The following is a 23,945-nucleotide window of genomic DNA, read 5'->3' on the forward strand; positions in this document are numbered from 1 at the left end:
GGGCTAAGGCGCATGCGTACGCCAAGAACGTACGGAAGATACGTCACCACGCTGTATTCCGTGGACAAACACAAATGTTGCACAACAACACGCATTTGTTAAATGAAAGCAAATTCAATAGATAAAGCACGGACACATTTATACACACGAAAAATCTGAATATTTATTACCTAAAGAAAAAAGCACGAAAGAGCTGTCAGATTGGGACATACAAAAATATAAATTAATGTTATTAGAACCGTTTCGTTTCGGTTGATGTATTAAAAACGACTTAACAATAAAATTCAACAATCGTAATTCTCCATAAAATCACATTTCTCTACACTTGTTTAAAAAATATTAAACAACATTTACAGTTCTTATCCTGTCGTAGGTCTCATTTTCATAAAATATGCTAGTCACACTGAATGCTGTGCACACTTTTGTCTCGACCTTAAATAAAACATATATCAAAAGTGAATACATAAAAAAAACACAAATGTATGTTTTGTAGTTTACAATGGACAAACACTTTGATGAATATGATGGTGGTAAGCATGGCAGGTAAACTTTGTTGCACTGAACATATTAACATCATCAGACAGACTAATAAAATGAAGAGCTTTGAACCTGAAGTGCACTGCCGATATCACGCATAGAGTTCTCCAAGAAAACAAAAGATGACTTCTTTATTAAGCGAGCTGTGGTTAGCATCAGTTGTACACCAGTCATACCTCAACGTGCTGCACTTTTCAGAATTCTGAACTAAACAACAGTTAGATGTCAGTTTAAAACATAGCACTTCAGGTCCCGGCCATATCTTGAGTGGATATACAGCACAGCATGAACTTTAGAAAATCTGTTGCTCGAAAAGAATCTTCTGAAAGCCTTGTGGAGAAGTATGGTAGAAGTCACTGAACTGACAATCCAATATCGCACTATCATCCACTGTGAGGGAGAAGACAAAGACACATTTTTTGCAAATCCTGTAAAATATTGCATCGCCTAATATTGGCGTAAAATGTATAAATATCTTATGTCTATAAACTGCATATTAAAAAAAGCATCAGCCCTCTTATGATACATAAACAAAACCTAAATGATTTTGTCATTTCTCATACTTTGTTTCCATGGCAACAAAGATGGTGATAATATCATTTAATTATTGTTCCTGTGCTCTTGTTCTTGTTGTTACCACTTACCATAAACAACAGGATAAACAGTTCCTCTAATGCCAGATGCTGGGCAGTTCATATTCTTCCCATTCAGGTACAAATTCATTTCCACGTGGTCATAGGTAACACCCTATGCATACACAAACGTTGTTTAGATTACACACAGAAATTGTTTCTTAAAGAAATACAAATTTTTAAATAGTAATGCTCTTGTTAATTATAATAAAAATGTGAATTATCATAAAAATAATAAAAAGACATTGTTAATTTGACATTGAAAGGTTGCCTTGAGACTTACCACAATGTCTCCTTCCTGTGGTAAGCTGTTAGCAGGTAATCGGTTCTTTTCCTCATTGTTGTAGTACACAGTGCCATCTTGCCTTAGCACAAGGCTGTTTGCATCTCTCCCCATGGGGACCTGGCTTAAATTAGCTTTCCGAGTAGCAACTCCAAGGCCCCAGACACCTGAGAAGGGCAAAGTTCACAAGTCACACCTAATCATATTGACTAATAAAGGATAAAGTACTGTAAGAGATTGCGTACATCCGCCTCTTACCTGTGGACTGGATCTTAAACTCAAAGTAGCTCTTGTTTTGATGGAGAGGGGCATTTGCAACGCAGCCACCAGTTCCACATATGCGTTTTCCACTCTTTACAATCACAACATCAGTACCTGAAAAATATTAGACAAAAACCAAGGAATTATCCCTAGTCTCAAAGCTGTATACTTACTATCCTACTGGCTTACGCAAACATTATTCTTCTATACAGTGTTGGGTAGAATGGAGTGTTAAGTAAATAATTACTTTCATAAAGTGACAAGTCAGAAAACCTTATTACTAAATATATCAGATATGTCAAAGCTTACCCATGCAATGAGTGTCCAGCTGGACCGTGGGCATTTCCTTTAGTGTTACGTGGCCACTGTTGCCGTCACCGCAACAGCCAAAACACCACGACAACAAAGACGCCATAATGGTCTTCCTCTGACAACGATGATCTTAACCTTCAATTTAGTCGTGGATGTAGTTAAAATAGGTTATTATTTGAACTGCAAATCAACGGAGGTCATGTTTATTCCTCTTAGGACGTTAGGGAAGCGGATATGACGTAGATATAGCAGAATTCCGTGGGTCGATTCCTTCTAGAATTTTCAAGAAAGCTCAACAGCGACCTCTAGTGTGCAACTGTCAGGGCAAATTTACAGCAATGGAACAAGTAACCAGAATAATATGAAGTTAATAATCAAGTAACGTTGGCTTTGTTGTTGGTGTAAGAACGCGTGTTTGCACTATTTGTCAACGGACATATCATACACGTAAGTAGAATAAGGTTCGGCAATGGTTAGACTTTATGACGTCAAATGATCGACGTTTTTGTGAAAGTATGCAGTGTGTGCAAGTGAGGACGCAAATCTGAGATGAGATCCGAATTGACGTGACCTCAAAAGCTTTAAACCGGCCCTGTGTCACTGAAGTTTTGCATAGCAACAACCTCAGCAGTAGAAAGTCAGGGAGCCTCTGCAACTGACCACCTGCTTACAAAAACGAAAATATAACGCCACTTGTATTGTCTTGGAAACCAGAAAAAATGTAAACATTTGCACCGTTCGCGTGTGTCACTCTCAGCGATGCCTGGCGTCTTTATTAACTTCTGTTTTGTTGTTTTTCTGAAGTTCGACGGTGATGAAATCTGCACAGCAACAAGCGCCATGATTGCCTTTGCGGAGCGCCCTAGTAACTGGCGCGCGCGGTTTCTGCCCAATAAAAGAGCGCGTGATGAGTTCGCGGTTATGCGGTGGAACTGCTTCACCGAACATCCCTACTTTTACGGGCTATTGCATTATTGTTGGAAAATATATACGTGTCCGTTGGGATGAATAGTAAGCCGATGTCAAGCTAAATGGAGCAAAAGAAGGTAAAGTGGGCAGAATATTTCATCACGGTCGACCTCTTAATCCGTTTCTGCTTTAGATTTGCACTAGTTTCAAAACTGTGATAATGAGAAACGTTGAAACGCAGTAGCAGCGGGAGTTGACTATAACTTCGAATAACGGAAAGTAAGTTTAAGGTCCAGGTGACGGCATAGAAAATGTGGCGGTGTCATATTGTGAAATATAGTCCGTTCAAAGGAGGTTTGACAAAGAGCGCTGAACGTGAGCACGCTGCTGTGCGTGTGTTTCATATTTTGAAAGATAACAAAACCGTTATTTTCAGAGCTGTCCAATCACATGTCGAAACCTGCGCTGCGCGTGGCTCGGCTGTCACGCTCCACTCAGGAAGGGATCTCGCTTCCGCCTTCACCTGCCAACAATAGCGAAGTTATTCAGCCCGTTGTGCGCACTGTGAAATTTCGCTCCGTGAATCCCTCGGCGTACCCCGCCGTACAGTACAGTTCAGCTTCAGGAAAAAGCGGCCCGAGAAACAGTGACGTAGAGCGTATGAAAGTGACGTAGTTTCTGTCATGTTTTCTCTCATTTTGATTGCGTTGTAGTTTGACAACAGATATAACGCGTCTGCCATGTACAGTATGTTTTTCGACAGTCCCACGATGTTTCACGTGCTTTAAAAGTAAACGGACTTGTCTGTTAAAACAGTCGCGCTTTGATGAATCAAGCAGATGTAAAAAAAACATATTCGATAATCCCATTTCGCCATTACAAGATAAACCGCTTACATTAACTATAGCATAACCAAATGACGCGAAATAAAAGGATGCTAAAGATCTTTATAAGTAAGATATGTTATAATATAAGTGGTTTTACGAAATTTGAGTTCATCCGCGCACAGCTCCACTTCAATAACGGGTTCACCACCTTGTACAGATTTTCGTTTAATCAAATTAACCCCGTGTTTACTTTTACAAACAAATTAGCTGTTTGGTTCTGGTTCCTGCCGTTGAGGAACACTTAAAATAACGTTCGTGCCCCGCCCATCTGACAGCAAAAATATTCTGCAATTGTTGTAAAGCCGTATTACGTTCAATTAATATGAACAAACGTATATCTGCATACCAACCGATTTTTACAGTATGAACAAATGTGATGATTATGTTTTGTTGGAGGAATTTACAACCAAATTGTCAAAATAAAGAGAACAAGTCAACAGTGCACTTTAGGAAGCTTCACGCGCAGCAAATCATTGACAGTGACGTTTTTTAATTGTTGGGAACCTGAAGAGACAAAGTTTATTGTTACTTTGCGTAAAGCGGATTTCAGCCACAGCCATGTTCTTTCTTTAGCAGGAACGACAACAACCAGCAGTCTGATGTCTTCCAGGATAATCAGGATATCTTTATAATATAATATCACACACCATTTCTACTAAATGAGAATTGGGGATACGAATCTTTTTTTTCATCTGAACGACCCAAAAGAAGAAATGCCGTCAAGCGCCATATGAGAGCTTTAATTAAGTTTAACCATTACGTTTTCATGCGCATTCAAAGTTCTGAGGCCAAACCAAAAAAACGTTTTAAATGTGGACTATATATTTATCAATTTCGTGACACAAATTGAAGTGCAGTATCGTCAAATCTTTTCTTCGCATCTACACTGAACGAAAACCGTCTGTAAATGTTGTTGGCCTGATGATGGGCACGATTTTGAAGGATGCTTTGCGTAGTTTGGTATGGGGAGAAAATAAAGTGTGGTCGTATTAACGAAAACGGCGTTTAAATATAGACTACTGACGACTCTAACAGATGACTCGATTTTTTTTTAAACAAACCCTTTATAACTTGATACGTTTCGATGTGCTTCGGTCAGCAGAACCTTCGCCTACACCTGAACTTGAAAGCAGAGGAAGGGGAGAAGTGAAAACCTCGGAACCATGTAAGCTCTCCCAGAAGATGGCGATGCTGCTTTATTCAACATGCAACGTGTGTGTGTCATCGGTGTCAAAGTAATCATACCCAACATTGGAAAATAAAATATTTTGCATTTTTACCACGTGCTTCATGAAGTGTTTAACTGCTCTTTATAAAATATAATTTGTTTGCTAGATTGTCTATTTTTGTATTTCTTGATAAACGAATTGTATTAGAACGTTAATTACAGAATCCGCGCCTCTGTACAATGAATCACGCTCGATACAGTTTCTCTTATTGTAATGTTTTTAATTATATTTTTCTTATAACATTTTTCATGCACATTAAATTCAACAATTTCACAAGTACTACTAAAACGCAAACAAATATTTTACAGAGGGACCAGGATTAAAGTATATTAGAATTGTATATGGTTTTGTATAAAAATTATTTATAACAGGTTTAAAAAAAATCATGAACAAAACACACACATATACATACTCATTCGTTAGTCTTGCTCTTTCATGGAGAGATAAGGGACCCCCGTGGACGGTAAACGGCCCGCCTAACTCCAGCAGCACGGTCAATACTGGAGGATTCGCTAGTGCTTTGACTCCAGTATTTACGTGCTGCTACAGCCAGGCAGCCACACGGCCAAGTTCAGGAGACTTGCAGTCACGCGTAGTCTCTCTGCTGTTGTTTTTGTCTACTTTCCCCTTCCTCCAAGCCTCTCTCAGCCGTTTGATCTGAAGTGCGCGTCCGTCCTGTCGTTCTTGCCGCAGCACAGTACGGCCTGCACCCCCGTTATAACTCACAAACCATTCTGTGCTGCTACAGTACCGGCAGGCCCCGCGCAGAACGCGCGCACACGCACACACGGGAGGCGCGCGTTCACACGGCCGCACATAAACCTGACAACACACAAGATAAAGAAAGAACGTCAGTATGCTTTGATGGTGTATTTCAACGATGCCACAATGACACTGAGAATAAACACAAAGGTATTAGTGATTTAAGACAACATCATGGTGTTATTCTGATATAAAAATGATACATTCTCTTTGTATGTTGTTTCTTCTGTATATTGCAAGTGAAACAGGGCAGTACTCTTAGTTTGTATGAAATAGATTATTTTCCATGAATTTTAGGGTTTATAGGGATTTTAGCTTTTATAGACTCGAAAAGCTGACCCTCTCTAAAAAGGTGTCATTTGCCATGATGTTTGATATGTTGATTGTTTGTAATGCTCAACTTATTTAGCCTTTAAAGATATCACACAAAAACGTTTTTTAAAATGAAAAAATTTTATATTTTTGTTTCATACACTTATCATCTAATCATAAGTTCAAATGATTTACGTTTACATTTATGCATTTGGCAGACACCAGAGTGACTTACATTGCATTGTAGTATACGTTGTATATTTAAACTTTATTTTTTAACAGCACTTCTCTGTTTTATAATGATTGTTGGCTTTTTGTGTTAATTTCTAGGTGCATACTGAGCCATAGTGATGAAAAGTTACCTGTTCTAGGTTATAGGTAAGAAGCAAATGATATTCACAACATTCATCGCTCTGATTAATTTCTCCTTGCTAGGTAAGTGGACATTTTCATCAAAAAGTTATTTGGCATGATTTGATGACAATTTGATCGACTGTTATAAAACTGTGAATTTAAACAGTTGTTATATAGATACTAATTTCAGTTGATAAACTACTTTGCTGCTTCAAAAACTATTCGATATATGACCTGCAAGTTCATTTGGGTCATTATAATTAGTCATGACATCCATTTTCGAAAAGAGTTTTGAGTAAGTTCAACAAGTTTCATTTTGTGTTCAAAACTTTTCAAAATGACTTGTGCAGAGTGTGTAAGCAATAATTAGCAAAACCCAAAGTGCAAAACAAGTAGGATAACAATAACAACTCTATAATTTGAGGCATGACTAACTCAGAATATTTATCATGCACTACCCTCCCCCACACACACAGGTTTCTGTTATATTCACTATACACTAGTATGCTTTTGTTATAGGTGAGCCAATAAACTTGGTGTAACACAAGCAAGAGGACAGGGGAGCATCTGCTGTCTAAACGGGTAAAATTACAGGTTATGAAAGAGCCCCATGGACTTCTGGGAAAAAAGTGTTCTCTGACAAAACCAGAAACCACTCAAATTATATTATTTACTTTTGTCATTTGCTGTCTGTGTCTTTCATTTTATTGTTTTTCTCTTTATTGGACTTTTTACAAGGATATAGAGAATATTGTGTTAGTTTTTGTAAACATTAATATTTTTTATTATGGATTAAAAAAAAGTTAAATTGAATTGATGTAATTAGCTTGACCTTCTCCTTAAATAAACTAAAATACATTCATAATGCAAATTTTAGCTCTTGTGCTGTTCAATGTATGATTACAGGTATACTTACAGAAGTATACTCTCTATATAGTATTCAGTGTATTTTTTACTAGACAGGTGTGATTATATTGTGGTTGTATTATTAGACATTTTTGAAGTAAATGTAGTATATAATGGTTTGAAGGTAAATTCTTGTTCTTATTTCAAAGTTTGTGGCTACATGTGTGTTTGTGAGTGTGTTAAAGAGGATACATGCAACAAGTTTTATCTGAACTGTGTGTAAATTATGAAGGGATAATTTAGTTTTTTGTGGCAATTAAATAAATATATTCTTAGAAGTAAAAAACACAAAGCATATAAGTACTATCATTTAAAATACTCAAGACATGAATAAAAACTTTAAGAGTCCACTTTAAATAAACCCTAAGCTAGCTTTATTGGAAAGGGTCAAAGTACACATAAATTAAAGAAATGTAAAAAAAGATCATTAATTAATTCTGCCCAACTAATGAGCAACATCAAACCATGGAAATTAATTTTTATATCAACAAACAATTTTCCCCCAATTAAACTGTTTGTTTTTAAGATGGTTGCTTAACATGTGGTAATAATACTAATAGGCTTTCCTATATACACATGTAAAAAAGTAATAAATACTGTATGTACTAAATTACACCACTAAACATTTTAAAAGAAATAGGTGCAATATGTCTTATACCTAGATAAACTATACAACAAGTACTTGATTCATAAACAAAATTGTTGACTAAAATGACACACCCTGATGGGTTTACTCAATCAATGGCTTTTTACGAGGCTGCAGCGAGATGTGTTGTTCCCTGTAACTTTTTATGCCAGAAGTTAACAGAGAAACATTCACTTCCTACCACAGAAAGGGGAAGCTGCTCCCATAATTTAACTTACTTTTACAAGCGTTGCAAGCAAAGGGAACACAGCAGCACACGGGTGTATGTGAAGCTACCAAATGTGACAAAATAAAACAATAATTTTATAATTTATGTTAATAAATGTTAATGTTAATCCGTACACCACTGAAAGGTTTAGGTAGAGTGCCTCAGTAAATATTTGTTGCTTACTGGTGCTTACAGGCAGTGTAAAATATAGCTATTACAATTCAAACTTGAATTGAAATAGATGCATTTTTTTACCAAAAGTTTTAATGTATGGAACCCGAACCTTTAAGATGTAACCATAACAATAAAAAAAATTGAGGAATGTCACTATTATGGACTATTTAGATTACAATTTATAGTCATGTAATACATCAATATAAAATACAAGTTTACCAAATTATTATTTGGTTGTACTTAAATACACAAATGGCAATTTGGTACATATACACGTGTGTGTGTGTGTGTATATATATATATATGTGTGTGTGTGTGTGTGTGTGTGTGTGTGTGTGTATGTATGTATGTATGTATGTGTGTGTGTGTGTGTGTGTGTGTGTGCATATTTTATGTATCTGAGTATGTATACACAAATAAGTTAATAGCCCACATTAAGTAAGCCTACCTTATGTTGCATTTGTACATGTCGCAAACACACACACACACACACACACACACACACACACCAGGTACTTTCAAATGTAGAAAAAAGATTCATTGGCCTAATACCTCGACAACAGCGCCCTTCCCAATAACAAGTGCTTTTGCCTTGGTAACGTCAGATAGGGGACAGCCCCTGGCAGCACACGTAGTACTAAGAGGAGCTCACAATGAAGAGCTCTGCTGTTTGCCATCTGAGAGCTTGGCCGGTTCTGTGTTCCTCTTAGCAGAAAGCTTTGTAGCTGACACCTCAGATGCAGACTTTCATTTCTGCGTTTCACATCTAAATTGTCATTTACAAAGGACACACGCAGACAAACACCCGCGAAGAATCGAGACTCCGTCACATTTAGCTGGGCAAACAAACAGGCGCAGCAAACAGAGGCCAGAGTTAGGCCCGAAACATCATGTTTCACAATGATTGGTTTACTAACAAGTTGTGAAATCTCAAGCCCACGACTCTGAAATGTCATTGACCTTTAAGTATCGTGACAATAAAACGGGCAAGTAGATCTTTTTAATTTTCCTTCAAGCTGGTATAAACCTTAGTCAACTCGTGTGAATCTTGGAGGCCCCTGTGAAGAGGCAGTTGAAATGAGCTTATACAAAGGGGAAAGAAACAGCGTGACAGAAACCTCAAACTCATTTTTGCCATTGCACGTACTTCAAAGAGTCAATCTACAATATTTACCAGCGTGTTTAGAGCAAAGAAAACAACAATATAACAGTCAGTTCGAGCAGTGTAGCCCTGTTACATTATCTGCAAAAAAATATATAAAATCTCCATTTGAAGACAATGTGTCACTTAAAAACAAGCACAGCCCAACGATGCAAACCAACGCATTACACAATGTGAAACGCCACGAATACTTATCAAAAACAACACGGAAAATATCATCAGATGAGACGAGAAACAGAGATTCATTTATGGGCCACACAAAAACCACACATTTTTTTTGTAGAGCTTGCTGTTGTCAGAACAAGTTGTGTCGTATTATTATATCATGGCTAAACTCAATTCATTCAACTTTGAGCAATTGACAAAAAAATAAACACAATGTAGCTCTTAAAAAGCTGTTCTTCGCCTTCTCATGTATGAGGGACATCCAAATTAAGAGACATGGTCCGACCAATCATAGGATCTGCTCCTACAGAGTTTTTCATAAAGTGTGCGATGGGTCTGAGTCAAATGCAATATTACATAAGCATTAACATGAGGCAGAAACAAGCATTAAAAGCTTTGTACATATCACAGGGACCAAAAGGATCAGTGGACTTTACTGTATGTGACATGCACTACTGCCATCAAATACATCAGGGTTTCCATTTGGTCCAGAGCCAAGAGGTTATGAATTTCAAAGTGCGCCATATTATAGAGAACATGCAGTTTATTTTTGACTCATACCCATCATAACGAACCAGTAAGAGTCATTATGAACTATCATGATTGTGAATAATATGTCATGGTCACAGGGACACGACGAGACAGAACAAGCTAACACTGGCAAGGATCAAAGGTTATCAGGGCAAGATTGGGCGAATTTGTTGTTTGTAACAAATTGGTTGCAACTGGGTTAAAACGTGGACCTTGAGACGGCAGATAATTTTTTGTGTGTGTTCAAAAATACACTGTTAATAATATATAACAAATCTTCCTCCTAATAAAAAATTACTTTGAGGCCTGACTCTGAGTGATAATATCACAAATTTTTGGCCTTAAGGAAATGTGAAATGAGTCCAGTGCTGAAACAATAAAGAATACAAATAAAAGATGAAAAGGTACTGTTGAAATTTTGCGGGGTGTCATTTTTTGAGCCCTTTTTGACATATTCTATAATTTATACCTGCTTTATATTACGTATATGACACATTTTGTTTAATTGTTTCTTATAAACATCTAATATTTCATAGAATGCACATGCCTTTCCTACTTTTACATACATCAGTAAACGTCTTCTGTTCACAGCAGGCTGGATGGTATCAAACAATGCCCTATAACCTTTAGCCCACCCCGAGGACAAACTCATATAAAATGACCAATGTGCATTTATTATAAAGACTACTTAGGGATCACCCAATGAACACAATTACACATTGTTACAAACACACAAACATTTTGTTTACATCGACTACAATTACCAGTGTGACCTTGAAATATCTCTGGAAACCCTGAAAAATCTTTGGTTTGTTTTTATTAATTAAAAAATTATTTTGTTTCATTCATTTTTGTTTGTTTGTTTGGGATACGAATGAGGAGCCTGAGTGAATTCATACAGGCCCAACATTCAGTTGTGAAAGAAAAGTAGTTCTTGTTGTGACTGGAAAATTGTAACTGAGGCAGGCCGCATGGCAGTATCGGTTTTATTCCTAAAATATTATTATTATTGGCTATGACACTTTATCACAGGATTACGGTATTTATATTTTTAAAGTATGTTTAACCATGACACCCTATGTCATATGTGTATTTTCTCTAAATTGATGTTGGGTGAATGTGTGTGTAGACAACTTTTATCAATTTTACAATAAATCATTTTAACATTTAATAATTCTTGCGGGCAATTATTTAATGAAGTGTAGATACTGACAAATATAAGAATTTCCATAAAATCTCTTTACCTTGCAAAAATATCCAGTTTGGTGACTTAGCTCTTACAGTTGTGTGACTGGAATGCCAGACCTAAACTAAAACAATATCTATGACAGACATGAAATGAAATTCTGTCGTCATTTACTCACTCTCAAGTTGTTCCACGCCCGTATAAATGCCTTTGTTCTGATGAACACAAAGAAAGATATTTAGAAAAATATTAGCAACTGTCATTTCTGGGACATCATTGACTACCATAGTACGCAAATTTATTGCATCCGTGTTTTTCGGTTGAACACAAAATGAGATATTTAGAAAAATGTAGGAAAGCAAACAGTTCTAGGGCACCTTTGACTGCCATTTGCATTATTCCTATGGTTGTCAATGATGTCCCAGAAATGTCGGTAGCTAAAATCTTTCCATATATCTTTCTTTGTGTTCAACAAAAATACATTTATACAGATTTGAAACAACTGCCGGCAATATTACACTTTCCATTAACTTTTTAGCTCTTTGGTGTAGAGTGGTTTAAAACACATATAAAAACAACTCATGGAAAATTGCGTAGCAAAGTTTACTATGGGAGCAGGAGAATAACAACATGTCTGTGTTATTTTTAGGATCCTTTTCTTTTCTACTCTAGGCTATATTTGTAGTCTTTACAATTGTATATATGGCGAGGTTATATCCAGAATCACCAATACTATAAACCACGCGGCTGAAGCATATTCAGGTGCATTTGAATCTCCAGGTGAGACACACCCTCGATGTGACATCCAATAGTACAGGAACACACACCTCAGCAATTCTGCAACTGACATGAGTGTGTTGCCAACAGGCCACAATTACAATTCCTCCTCTAAGGTTGTTTGGCTTATATTTTCCTCAAAGTCCTGGAGAGAAATTGCATTAAAAGTTGCTTCTTGTTCTAAAAACGAACAAAAAAAAATCGACCTATCCTACTGTAAACGGAAGAAAGTAAAATAATAAAAAATATAGTAGGTCACCGGAATAAACAAGTAAGTTATTTTGCGCTTGTATATTGCATCCAATATGCACCACGAGGAGAAACAGCCTCGCAACCATAACCGCTGAACTCACACTCACATTTTCAGGGAAAGCAAGAATCTTTCTTTCTCTCGCAGACAAAACGCGTCCTCTGCACCCTCAACTCCCCAGGCTATGCAAGTAAACACAGAATAGCCCAGTTTTCGCTAATGCCCATTTCGAAAACAACGACACTGAAAGTTTTATGACATCCACGTAGCATACGATATACGCACATCCACGTGTAAACAAATTAACTTTACGTTGTGACGTCTCAGTCGAGCGTGTTACATTGTGTCACCAACGGGTCACAATGTAACGAAAAAGTCACGTTGACCGAATAACTATTTCATTACAACGTCAGTCTTTCGCGGCTGTACGTATAAAATGGCGCAAAGTATATTCCTTATAAACAATCTGCCTCAAGACAGTGACACAACGATGTTGTTTTCTTTAGAAAATACACACAAAATTGCCTTTAAAGTCCTCTTCGTGTGAATAAAATTGAGTTTTAGATATCTTACCGTTTCCTATGGTTTACTTTATAATCTGAGGTAAGAGGCATCAAAGTCTCAGAATGAACTGCGTGTATCTGCGCCAGCAGCCTGTCCGTTACTCCCGCTCAAAAAGATACACGAAAAACACCAAAACGACACATTCTTCACCAGCACTGTGCTGAAACACCATCCCAAGACCCTGCGGCATTTTTCTGAATTTTTCCTTATTTTTCCAAGCATCGAGCGCTATTTTTACGTATTATTTTTTAAAAATCAGCCGTTTTCCATATACGCAGCTGAAAACGATAGCCCCCTTTTCTCCTCCGGCTCCGTGGTCGCTTCCTTTTCAGTCACTTCCCGCTCGTCGGTACCAGATCTCGGGTCATATGGTCCTCTGATGTGCTCTGTTCGTGTCGTTACCCGCGTTTAGATAAAAGTATTTTAATTTAGAGCCGGAGCGTCGCGCGCCGTGTCCGTGCGCGCGCTCGGTGTTGATGTTATCGCGCCTCTCAGTCGAAAATGGCGCCGAAACTGACTCCTCTCATTCAAATCGGTAAGAGCCGCCCACAGCTCGCGTGTGCATGCCGGGAACGTGGACTTGCGGAACGGTTTTAAATGTAGAAGACAGACATTTTACTGAAGGAAACATTTTTCCGCCGCTGTCAAAACAACACGAAACGATCTTATATTCTGTCAGCGAACGTGAGGATATTTAGAGGAGAAGAAACCCGCGCGCATCTGCCTTGCGCAGAAAAGCACACAGAACGGGACAGAGAAAAGCAACACGAGCTGAAATCTCGAAAAATGAAAAAGTAGCCCTTGGCTATCTAATGCCGGACATTGAGTCTATTACATTTACTTCCTCCCTGTCAGTTCCCTTTCGAGAATCGCATGCAAGTTGTTCTTTTTTGTATACGCTCTATGCAAACTAATAGTTCAAATATTTAAATAAATAAAATATTCCAGGGAGATGTGACCTGTTTTTTGCTTAGCATATGATTTGTGACATATTTGAATGCCCAAATCTTGACGCTGTCCACAGATATCCACACACAAATTCTTTGTCTGTGTAAGTGACAACACATAGGCCATCCCATGTTAAAGCGTGAAGCGGTGGTCATTATCAGTGATAAGCAGTGACATCAGGGTTATTCTAAGTTGATTGACTATAAATTATCTACATGGCACCTTGACCCCAACAGTTTTGTCACCTACTTAAGCAGCGTTAGCATTTTTTTAATAATGCACGTGTTGTTTTGCCACAACAGATGGCAAAACAATACCATGGACCAAGGAATGAAAGGCATTAAAACGACAGAACTGTGAATTACACTACAATGTGATAGTGGTCAATGTGATTATAGAGCTCTTGTAGAGCTATTTTGTTAATACACCATGAACTGCATTTATATGCATCTATGGCCAATAAAGAAGCACAGAGCATTTGGACGCATATCTAAATATGTCAACATGCACACTTTCCAAGTCCTATTTAAAAATGTATAGGGTCATTTGTATTGGCAACTGACAATAACAGTGCAACTATATTGACAGTAGGATTGGCTTTTACAATGCACTCCTGTTCACATGAGAATCATACCGACAACAAATTTAAGTCCATGGTTCGGGGGCCATCTCAGAACTCATACATCCAGCTTTATAACCGTTTACTTAAGTTTTAAATTAAAGATTCTGGAATATGTCATGCCTCTTCTCGTGGTGGAAATAAGAGTTTGACAGTGAAAGGTTATAACTTAAGAATATGTCCACGCACACTCTTCATTTATGACATGAGACACATTTCTCTCCAAACAACCTTAAACACACATACACAACTAGTATGCAATTAGTCATCAGTGTCTTTTATATATATATATATTAAAAACGAAAAAGAGCCCTTGTTAAAAATGTGCTGAGTCAGCAAATTTAGATCTACTACATTTGTTGGTTAATTGAAGGTAGATATTTTCTTCAGTCTTTCTGTATGTCAGTGCAAGCTTTAACTGTATAATCATTACAAAAGCAATGCATTACAAAAACAATGGCACTCAAAATCTGCTAAGTGACACCTTTATACATTATAGGCCTATACGTGATAACCTTAAAGAAAAAGTCAAATAAAAAAGAACAATACACAAATAAAGAATCATACTTTCCTTTTAACTCATGTTGCTAGTCCTAAAATCTGAGTAATTAGCGGCATACAAGAAAGGCCAAGTGTGTCTGCTGTGCGCCCAACACACGCGTGCACCCTCCACTTGTCAAACATGTTTTTTGTGAGGGTGTGAAAATAGGGGCAGTTGTAAGGGGTGAACTTGAGAGTGTGTATTTATGAAAGGGTTTTGTTCTCTCATTCAAGGGTCTCGGACCCCGCCAAACCCACCCCAAAGCCGTCTGAAGCAGCTGCACCCCTGTGATCTCTTTAGTGTGAGGGAGGGGGCCGGAGCATGTGAGGGTACAACCCCCCCTTTTACAGAGGCCAGAGCCTACACACTTAAGTAACAACATCCATCAAAAGCCAATAGATGCCTGCAAGTCAAGTCTGAGAACACGACAGCAACCTTCGACCCCTGTTAAGTGGGCCGGCCTAACAAGACCCAGCCACACACTCTTTTTGTTTGGTTTAACCACATTTAATCGTAAATTTTTTTACTAAAGTTGTAATTTCGTTCTAAAGGGTTTGTAAATAAAAAGCAAGTAAAACAGATAATACACTATTCCTTATTAGTACCTGTCACAAATATGTGAAGGGACTTTGAAAATGAGCATTTGGCTACACATTCATACAGTATACTTCCGACACAAACTATAAACGCACTTTGAGCTTTAATTGTACAATTGTCCACATTCTGTTTTGACTTAATACGGGAATGGAGAACACACTCTACACATGCCTATCGTTCATGCATACGATTTTTAGAAATAAAAACGAATGCAATCATTTTACAAGCCTTTTCATGGTTCTCGAAAACCCCATCCGACAGTGGTACACACACAATCTATTACAATGGGCTTTTATGAAAAGTCCCAAAACTACACATTTACACCCTACCCTGAATTCTGGACTCGCGCGCGTGTTCATTGCACGAAGCCGTTTGGGCTGCACGGACGTTTTCAGACATTTGAACAGTTTGATCGCTATTTCGAGCCTTTCACGAACTATGTATACACCCGTCAGCAAACGAACTGCCAACATTACACCGCTTGGTAACGATCTTGCAGCGATTGTTTGATACAAAGACACGGCAGAACGAGCGGCGGCACGAACTCAAATCCAACCGGAAGTCCCGCCCCCCAGCAGTTTTAACTTCGATGATGTAACCCCTGTCCAAATTTAGAATGTTGTTGATGCCTCAGAAGTTTCTCCTCTGGCTGAGAGCGCTGTCCGTCACTCGACGTCACGGCCACCCTGTTATTATTGTAAACAGTCTACCCGTTCTTCTACTGTCGTCCTGCACCTCACGAAATTCTCCCCCGGTCCTTTGTTCGCAAAGTAAACGGATCGGCATTAAAAGCGATGACACGGGCATCGTTAGCTCGCCGAAATCAAACGCGCCCGTTAATACTCAGCGGCGAGAACGAGCAACATGTGAGAATTTATTGAATTTGAGACGCGTATAATTTCGGAGCGGCGCAATGGAAGCGGAACGCATCTTTGCTTCTGTGTAGTTGAATTTCGCGAAAACCGGCTTGTCTTGCCCTAACGCGTTTTTATTGTGTGGTTAATGGTGAATGTATAAGCGAATGAACCGCCCTTTTATACGCTATCCCGCGTTTGAAATTCCAAGCGATCCATCTAGGAAAAGTACAATTGACATTAGGTGACCACTACTTCAGTTTGCCCCGGTAGGGCGAATCCATCGCCTTTTGTTGAAAGCCATCACGAAACACAAACAAACGTTCATTCAAAAAAAACTAGCGCCCTTCTTTACGGACATTATAACTGTGCGCGTCTTGTTTACCGCCTCCGCTCGCACGCATTCAGGGATTTTAGATAAACTCGATAATGAATCATAAACAACACGGCAACTTTCGCCGTCAAATCGTTGCACAGCCGATACGAGAGAAAGAGAAAAACACCGCGTACGGGAACCGAACAACAAAGCTCTCGGTCCGTCGTATTTCCTCCTTTGAATCAGGAGAGAGCGAGCGGAGAGATTGAATAGGCAAATGAAATACTACGGGTGTTATTGATACTCACTTCGGTGCTGGAATTACCGGGGAAAGTGCAAATCCGTTTGAACGTTTAAATCGAGCCTGAGAAGCCGCGGGAAAGATATTCCGGTAGAATGCCGGACTTACATCAGCGCGTGTCACCGAAGCCCTTCTTTCTCTCTCTATTATTGCAATTACGCCAAGCTTCAAGGAAGTTGTCCTTTTGTTCCAGCATTTATACATTGCGTCAATGTTGCGAAAAGAGGAGGCGGAGCGGTGGCACTTGGAGTAAGAGAGAGAGAGGGAGCGAGAGAGAGGGAGAGAGAGAGAGAGAGAGAGAGAGAGAGAGAGAGAGAGAGAGAGAGAGAGAAAGGCGAGCGGCACACGACCTCATGTACACAAAACCCAGACCCTCCACCCTACAACAAAATCGACGGGATCAGAACGGATCACGTGCTGCCCCCTCACCGTAGGCTACTGCTTGACTCGTCCGGAGCCAGATACGCGCTCGCTTGGCTGCGAACTGCGAAGTGTCGGGCAAGTCTTCGTCAAAGCGCTACGTCTCCTCAGAGCGGCTTATAGAGACAGCAAACCCGGCTACCTTCATTATGTGTGTATATGTGTATTTATATGTTTAATGCAAATTTAACCACGCTATTCGTGCTTTGGCAACGTAAAACTTATTGAACGAGAATGTTGATCCGGCTCTGTAAAGTTCAGGTGGAATGCTTTCATCTCGTCACGGTCTGTTTACAAAGACATTAAAACATAGTTTAGTTCTGTGATATCAGATTGACGCTATAGATAACATCGATACAGAAGCTCTCGGTGAATTTAATTACTTTATAGAATGCATGCGAGACGTATTGAATGTGCCGGACCATTGCCCCAGTTACAGCAGAGTTGCATCACAGCTTGTCGCTTCTTTGCTTCACTCCGAGGGCAATAAAGAGTCTGATGTGCACACTAGATGACCAGGTGTTGTTTGTGATTTAACTCGACAAAGGCCTGTTTAGGAGTGAACTGAGAGATTGTATGAATTGCATATTTAGTATGTTTTTTTTAATAAATTCTAAACTCTTCGTCAGTATTTTTATTTTTTCTAAACAAAATACAAAGGGGTCGTGTAGTGGCTCCGTATCCAGGCCTGTTTAGTTGAGTTGATCTTGTCACTAAACTTACTGCCTCAATGTATTTTTTTTAGAATAATAAAACTAATTGTTACAATTAAAGAGGCAAGCATGTCAATATTTGTTTACAATGGTACCCACACCTATCAGATCATGCACTTACAAATGCGCTGTTTTGTAACCCAAAGGTCAACTTGACCATCATGAGATTAACAAATGTTTGTAAAGTTTGTGTAACATTTTAGATCACAATGGCAAAGTGTTACATTTAACATATAATCATATATTAATAATAACAATTCGTAATTCAAAGGAGCTTCACAAAGTGCGAATGCTTCTAAAGAACTACATATTAAGTCACTTGTAGCTTTTTATGTCTTATTCATTTATATATAGTACAAAGTACAATTTAAAACAAAGTGAAAGCTCGGATTATGCAATGCGTAATATATTTTAAATTAAGTGCTTAACTGAACGCAGTCTGTTCCTATTAAATAGGCCCATGAGCAACAGTTTATCCGAGGAACAAAAAAACTTCATAGATGCATATTTGCACGATTTTGAGAATTGAAGTGAAGACATGCGGACACTGGATCGAATTGACCTCGACTTATTAGAAAAGGCAATTGACCAAAGCAAAGCATATTTGCACAGAATACACTGATGTATTTGCCTTACAACAAAATAATGTGAATAATATAATATATTTTAATTTAAATAAAACTTAACAAAAAAAACTCAATATCTAAAAACTGCATACAACAACATACATACTGTTATTTATAGGAACATGTATATTTCATGGTTTTCTAGACTCACAGTGTATTTGTAAATGTGCATTATTTTTCTCCACCTTTTGAAATAAGTCAATTGTTTCTCTCATTTTAAATAAGTGAATGGGAGGGGGTAACCTGATGAAAACTGAGACTCGCAGCCCACCACAGAAAAGCGCATTAATGTAAAGGATTCATTTAAGACAAGCTTTAAATTATGGAACAAGAGATTAAAACGATTAATAAAAACTTCAGGAAAACAACGGGGCATGTTTTGATAGGAAATTTGCGCATGCAAATAAAAAATAAAATATCCTCTGCTAATAAAATATTTTATCTCGTCATAAAACCCCTGATATGAATTCGTTTTTGCGCAACAATGACGTTAAAATGGGTTGTGTGTGTCTTTTGTTTTTCAGTTCTTTGACAAATTCTTACTTTCACAAAAAAATAACCACTTTATAACCTTTTAAACAGTCAGGGGGGTTCAGACAGTGAAAACAATAACACGCTTTACAGTTTAATGTTTGGAACAAACTTGTAGTGCTTTATCAGGAATCTATTAAAAAAATTAATACGATCATTCTGATGTAATCGGACTTCTACGATTAATAAGGATTGAGATGCGTCCGCTAAAATAAGGTAATATCATTATTGCAGGTACAAGAAATTATATTAATGAATGCGATGAATACGACGTCTCTCTGCGCCATTGCGTGGATTAATAAAAAAAGTGTTACGTTTGAACGTAAGACAGACATTAAACGGCACGTTGAGTTTTGCACGTTTGATCTGAGCGGAATCTAAATCATTTTTTATAATCGTTTGCACGGGATTCCTACTTTATTTCAGCGACTTTTTAACAGTCCATAACAGAAGGCTTATTTATAAAAGAAAAAAGACTACATATTGGAAATTAGTTTTAATTTACTTATTACGTTTTGGGTTGTAAGTGTGATGATTTGTGAAGGTTTGCGTTATATTCGTTATGATTGCTTTTATTTTTAAGCCAATTTAATATTTGATTCATTAAATAACTTCTGTCGTTTAAGAATCAGCCTTAGTCTATATGTTTTTATGCTCGAAAGATCATCAGATCGAATTGCCAGCTCTGAAATTAAAAGTGTAAAAACATTTGCGTGTCATGCGATAAACGAAACGATTTAAACCACGATAAATAATTCAAACGTCAGGTTTGCACATTTGCCCTTTTGTGGAAACATATTTGTGTCGTTGGTCCAAAGTTGAAAGGACCAAACTATATTTGCAGCACCAGGAACCTAGAGTCTAAACTATTGTTCTTAAAGTACAGGACTGAAAGTGATTATCTAATCTGTACATTTTTGCACCAACACTTAAAGTATGGCACACCTGTCACAGCAGAGCATTTCAAAGACGTGGGGCTGTACTGTACCTCAACCACAGATTGTCTATCTATATCCTCATACCCATCAGTCATCCTGACTGTCTCCCCCTTAGCATCCAGCAAAATGGTTGTCTGCACCTGGGTGTGACCATTTTCAAGAAAGTCTGGGCAAACTGATCCAGGATCAGATTCCCCCTGACTTTAATGATAGCGTCCCAAGCCTATTTATAAAGAGTTGCTGCCCTCTTCGATTACATACCCCTCTGCCTCCTCTCCCAGATCCCCCGCTGTATCCAGGCTCTCTGGACTGCTTCGAACCAAACAAGAAAATGGCAAGAGGGGAATTCAGAAGGGTGTGTGAGTCCAGTGAATACTACACCCTGAAATATGTTCTGACTCAAATGCGCATCACTTTTATTTTTACACGCTAATGCAAAGTTCAAGAACAAAGTGAAAAATGTTCAGTAACTTCAGATCCAGAACAAGGTCCTATATTACCTGTCTTTGTCTGGCAAATGCTATTGTGTGAGACTTCTGGATCTGAAATACACAGTTAGCGAGATGGACAACAGCGAACAGGGCACAACATCTGGAAAAATAGAATAAAAGTAAAGAGAAAAATGAAAATTTAATTAAATCTTTTGGCATATTTATACTCTCATCTCTGTAGTGTGTTCTGGTTACTTTTTAGTTTGAATCAAAGTCTGCTTAATCATTCACTTTCTTTAATTTTGTGCACAAAAATAAGTTTGTCTGCTGTAAAATGCATTTAGAAGCCAAGCTGCAGAGTTACATCAAAAGAAACGTGTCGGTGGCAAACTGGTAGGTTGCGTGCCAACACATAGTGCATTAGTGCTTTTAGGTGACTCAAGGTCCTCTCTCATCTCATAATGTTTCTTGTCCTCTCCTTTCTTATCAAATTAGGCTGTGAAGGCCAAAACATAACTTAAAAAAATAGAAAGTTATGAAGAAAGTTGAAGAACGTGAGATAGAAAGAACATGCCGTCAACAAGTCCGAAGGCAACCACAAAAAAATCTCACAATGATATGATTTAATTCACCACCTGTGCTAGATATGATTTCCTACATCAGCATCCTTGTTGCTCCTAAATCAGAACACATAGCGACCAATCAGATTTCAGCACTTTGGTTTAGTGCTGGGTTTAGACTTGATCCCGGCTGGTTGTAGTTGATTCAGTCACATATCCTAAATTACATGCCCTGCATTTTGATTTACGAGCTTTGCTATAAACGGGTCGAAGTGGGAACACTTGGAGTTGTGTGTACTGGTCGAACTCACAACGGTTCATTTCAAAACACGCATACGCACACACAGTCTGTAACCTCCCCGCTCAGCTGCTGTCTGACTGCATGACACAGCTTCCAAGCCAATGAGAGCGAATACCAGAGACTTAGACACATATTCCATCTCTCACCTCCACTCAAGTCTCTCCCCGATAAGACCCACAGACTTTCACACACCTGTTCTGCCAGCGCATGAGTTTGTTTGTTTGTCACGATCGACGGACGGTTTGTGCAGGTATGTTTGTTTGTAGTGTCAGAAGGAGTACAAGGGCCGAAAGGAGGTTTGGGTATGTGTGTGTGTCCGTTGCGGGTCGGGGCATGCTATCCTGGCATCCGAACCATTTGCACTTGCTGAGGACGCCTGCCAGCCACACCACGCCACGCTTTACCCGGTGGACATTTTATAACCTCATCATGATGAAATGCTCGGCTGGCAGAGCTCAAGTCGAGCTCATAGATGGCTGTAGAAAATGAAACATGAATTATATATGAATTCGGAGACTCTCTGGACATGCAGGGTCTAACTTAGAATAGCACATACATTTAATATATGATCATATGAATTATGAAGAAAAAGGGGTCGAACTTAAATAAGTAGTAACTGACCTAATATGCATTTTTAAATCCGCTCTTTAGTTGCTCAGCAAATTGTGAGCTTTGCTTGAAATGGAAAACAGCTTGATGTTCAGTCTAAGACTTGACATATCATATGTTGATGCAGAATCAAGCGCATGTCTTGTGACGAATAAACAATTCTTTTTTAGTATTCAACGGAAATAAGGAAGTCTACACATCTGGGATGACACGAGGGTGAGTAAATTATGAGAATTTTCATGTTTCAGAGAACTTCTAGGTTGTTGTCGTTGCACATGCATAAGAGCTCCCACGTTTATGACTGGGTGTGTTTGTGTTAAAGTGTGTAAGCTTGTGTGCTTTCAATAGAGAGGTGTGTGTGTGTTGGAGTGAGGGAGGATCACACTAGCAGATGGCCGCAGGGTGAGATGATGATCCTTCCATAAGGTCACTGATGCTGTTCTGTTAGCGCAGTCATTCAGTTTAGACTGAATCACCCTCCATCAGCCTGCAGCCCACACATGAGAGAGAGAAAGAGAGCTTATTATAGTGGGTTTGATGATATTCTGTTACCTGCTTGTTACATTCATAGTATATGAGTAAGGTCAACAGGTCAAAGTTTAGGCATACTGTATATTCTTTAACCTGTTTCTCTATGTCACTTGCCTCTATAGAGTATTTCAGTGTTCTGTATGTGTACATATACTGCTGTACAAATGGATTTTAGACACAATGAATCCTAACAAAATAGACCGCTTTGTTGTAGTACGATACAAAGTGTTTTTCTTTTTTATGTATTAGGCGTAGGATATATTTATGTTCTCTACTGTTATTATTTTGGTTCTACTGCTTGTATTCTTACATTAACTACAGATATATTGTATTTTGAAATAAAATGATTATTGTCATTTTAAGGTTAAATACCTTTACATTAGGATGTTGTTACTGGTATGATTACCAACCTGATCTCACAGGAATTGGTAACTGTACGAGATTGTTCAAAAACTTACGATTATTAGAGAAAAGCAATACTGAAGCCCACCCCTAATCCGACCCCTGAACCTACATCACTGGCGCAAAAAGCAAATCATACTAAAATATAATACGATCGCACAAATTTACTTCAATTAGCCACCTCGTGAATAGATACGCAGTCTTGTGAGACTGGGTTGGTTTTAGTAGCAGAACTGTGCTGTTCTTACACGGTCACGGTTCTTACACTACATATAATCTGCAATATTGGTACCAAAATGTACCTCTGAGATACGAAAGTGCCCTGCCCCGTGACCATTTGTGACCATTTATTCTGACAGTGGACTGATCTGACAGAAGTTTTGATTTACATCTGTTTTTCAGGAATATTGGTTTCAAGCAGATCCAGGGTCAGTGAGTACAACTCCAAAATCACTATACTGATGCTAACAGCAGCCCACAGCACAGCCATGTGGAGGACAGTGGATACAATCAGTGAGACCACCGCAGACAAACTCTGTCTGTCTGCCTGCCTGTCTATCTCATGTCTGGGACTCGTAGATATCAACATGTACACGGATGTTAGAGAGCATGAGAGAGATTGTGCATGCATACGTGAGATTCAAACCCATGGGATAAGAC

General features: G+C 38.5%; 1 protein-coding gene across 1 annotated transcript; it reads right to left on the reverse strand.

Annotated features, from left to right (window-relative positions):
• Positions 1-21: 21 nt before the first annotated feature.
• spryd7a (SPRY domain containing 7a) lies at positions 22-3,557 on the reverse strand. The gene is made up of 5 exons (XM_079463158.1): positions 2,023-3,557; positions 1,711-1,827; positions 1,453-1,619; positions 1,182-1,284; positions 22-927 (listed from the first exon to the last, which is right to left on the reverse strand). The coding sequence occupies exons 1-5, from the start codon at positions 2,126-2,128 to the stop codon at positions 830-832; spliced, it is 591 nt and encodes a 196-aa protein (XP_079319284.1). The 5' UTR covers positions 2,129-3,557; the 3' UTR covers positions 22-829.
• Between the last annotated feature and the right edge of the window lie 20,388 nt (positions 3,558-23,945).

Source organism: Barbatula barbatula, assembly GCF_947034865.1.
Source record: "Barbatula barbatula genome assembly, chromosome: 8".
Classification (NCBI taxonomy): domain Eukaryota; kingdom Metazoa; phylum Chordata; class Actinopteri; order Cypriniformes; family Nemacheilidae; genus Barbatula; species Barbatula barbatula.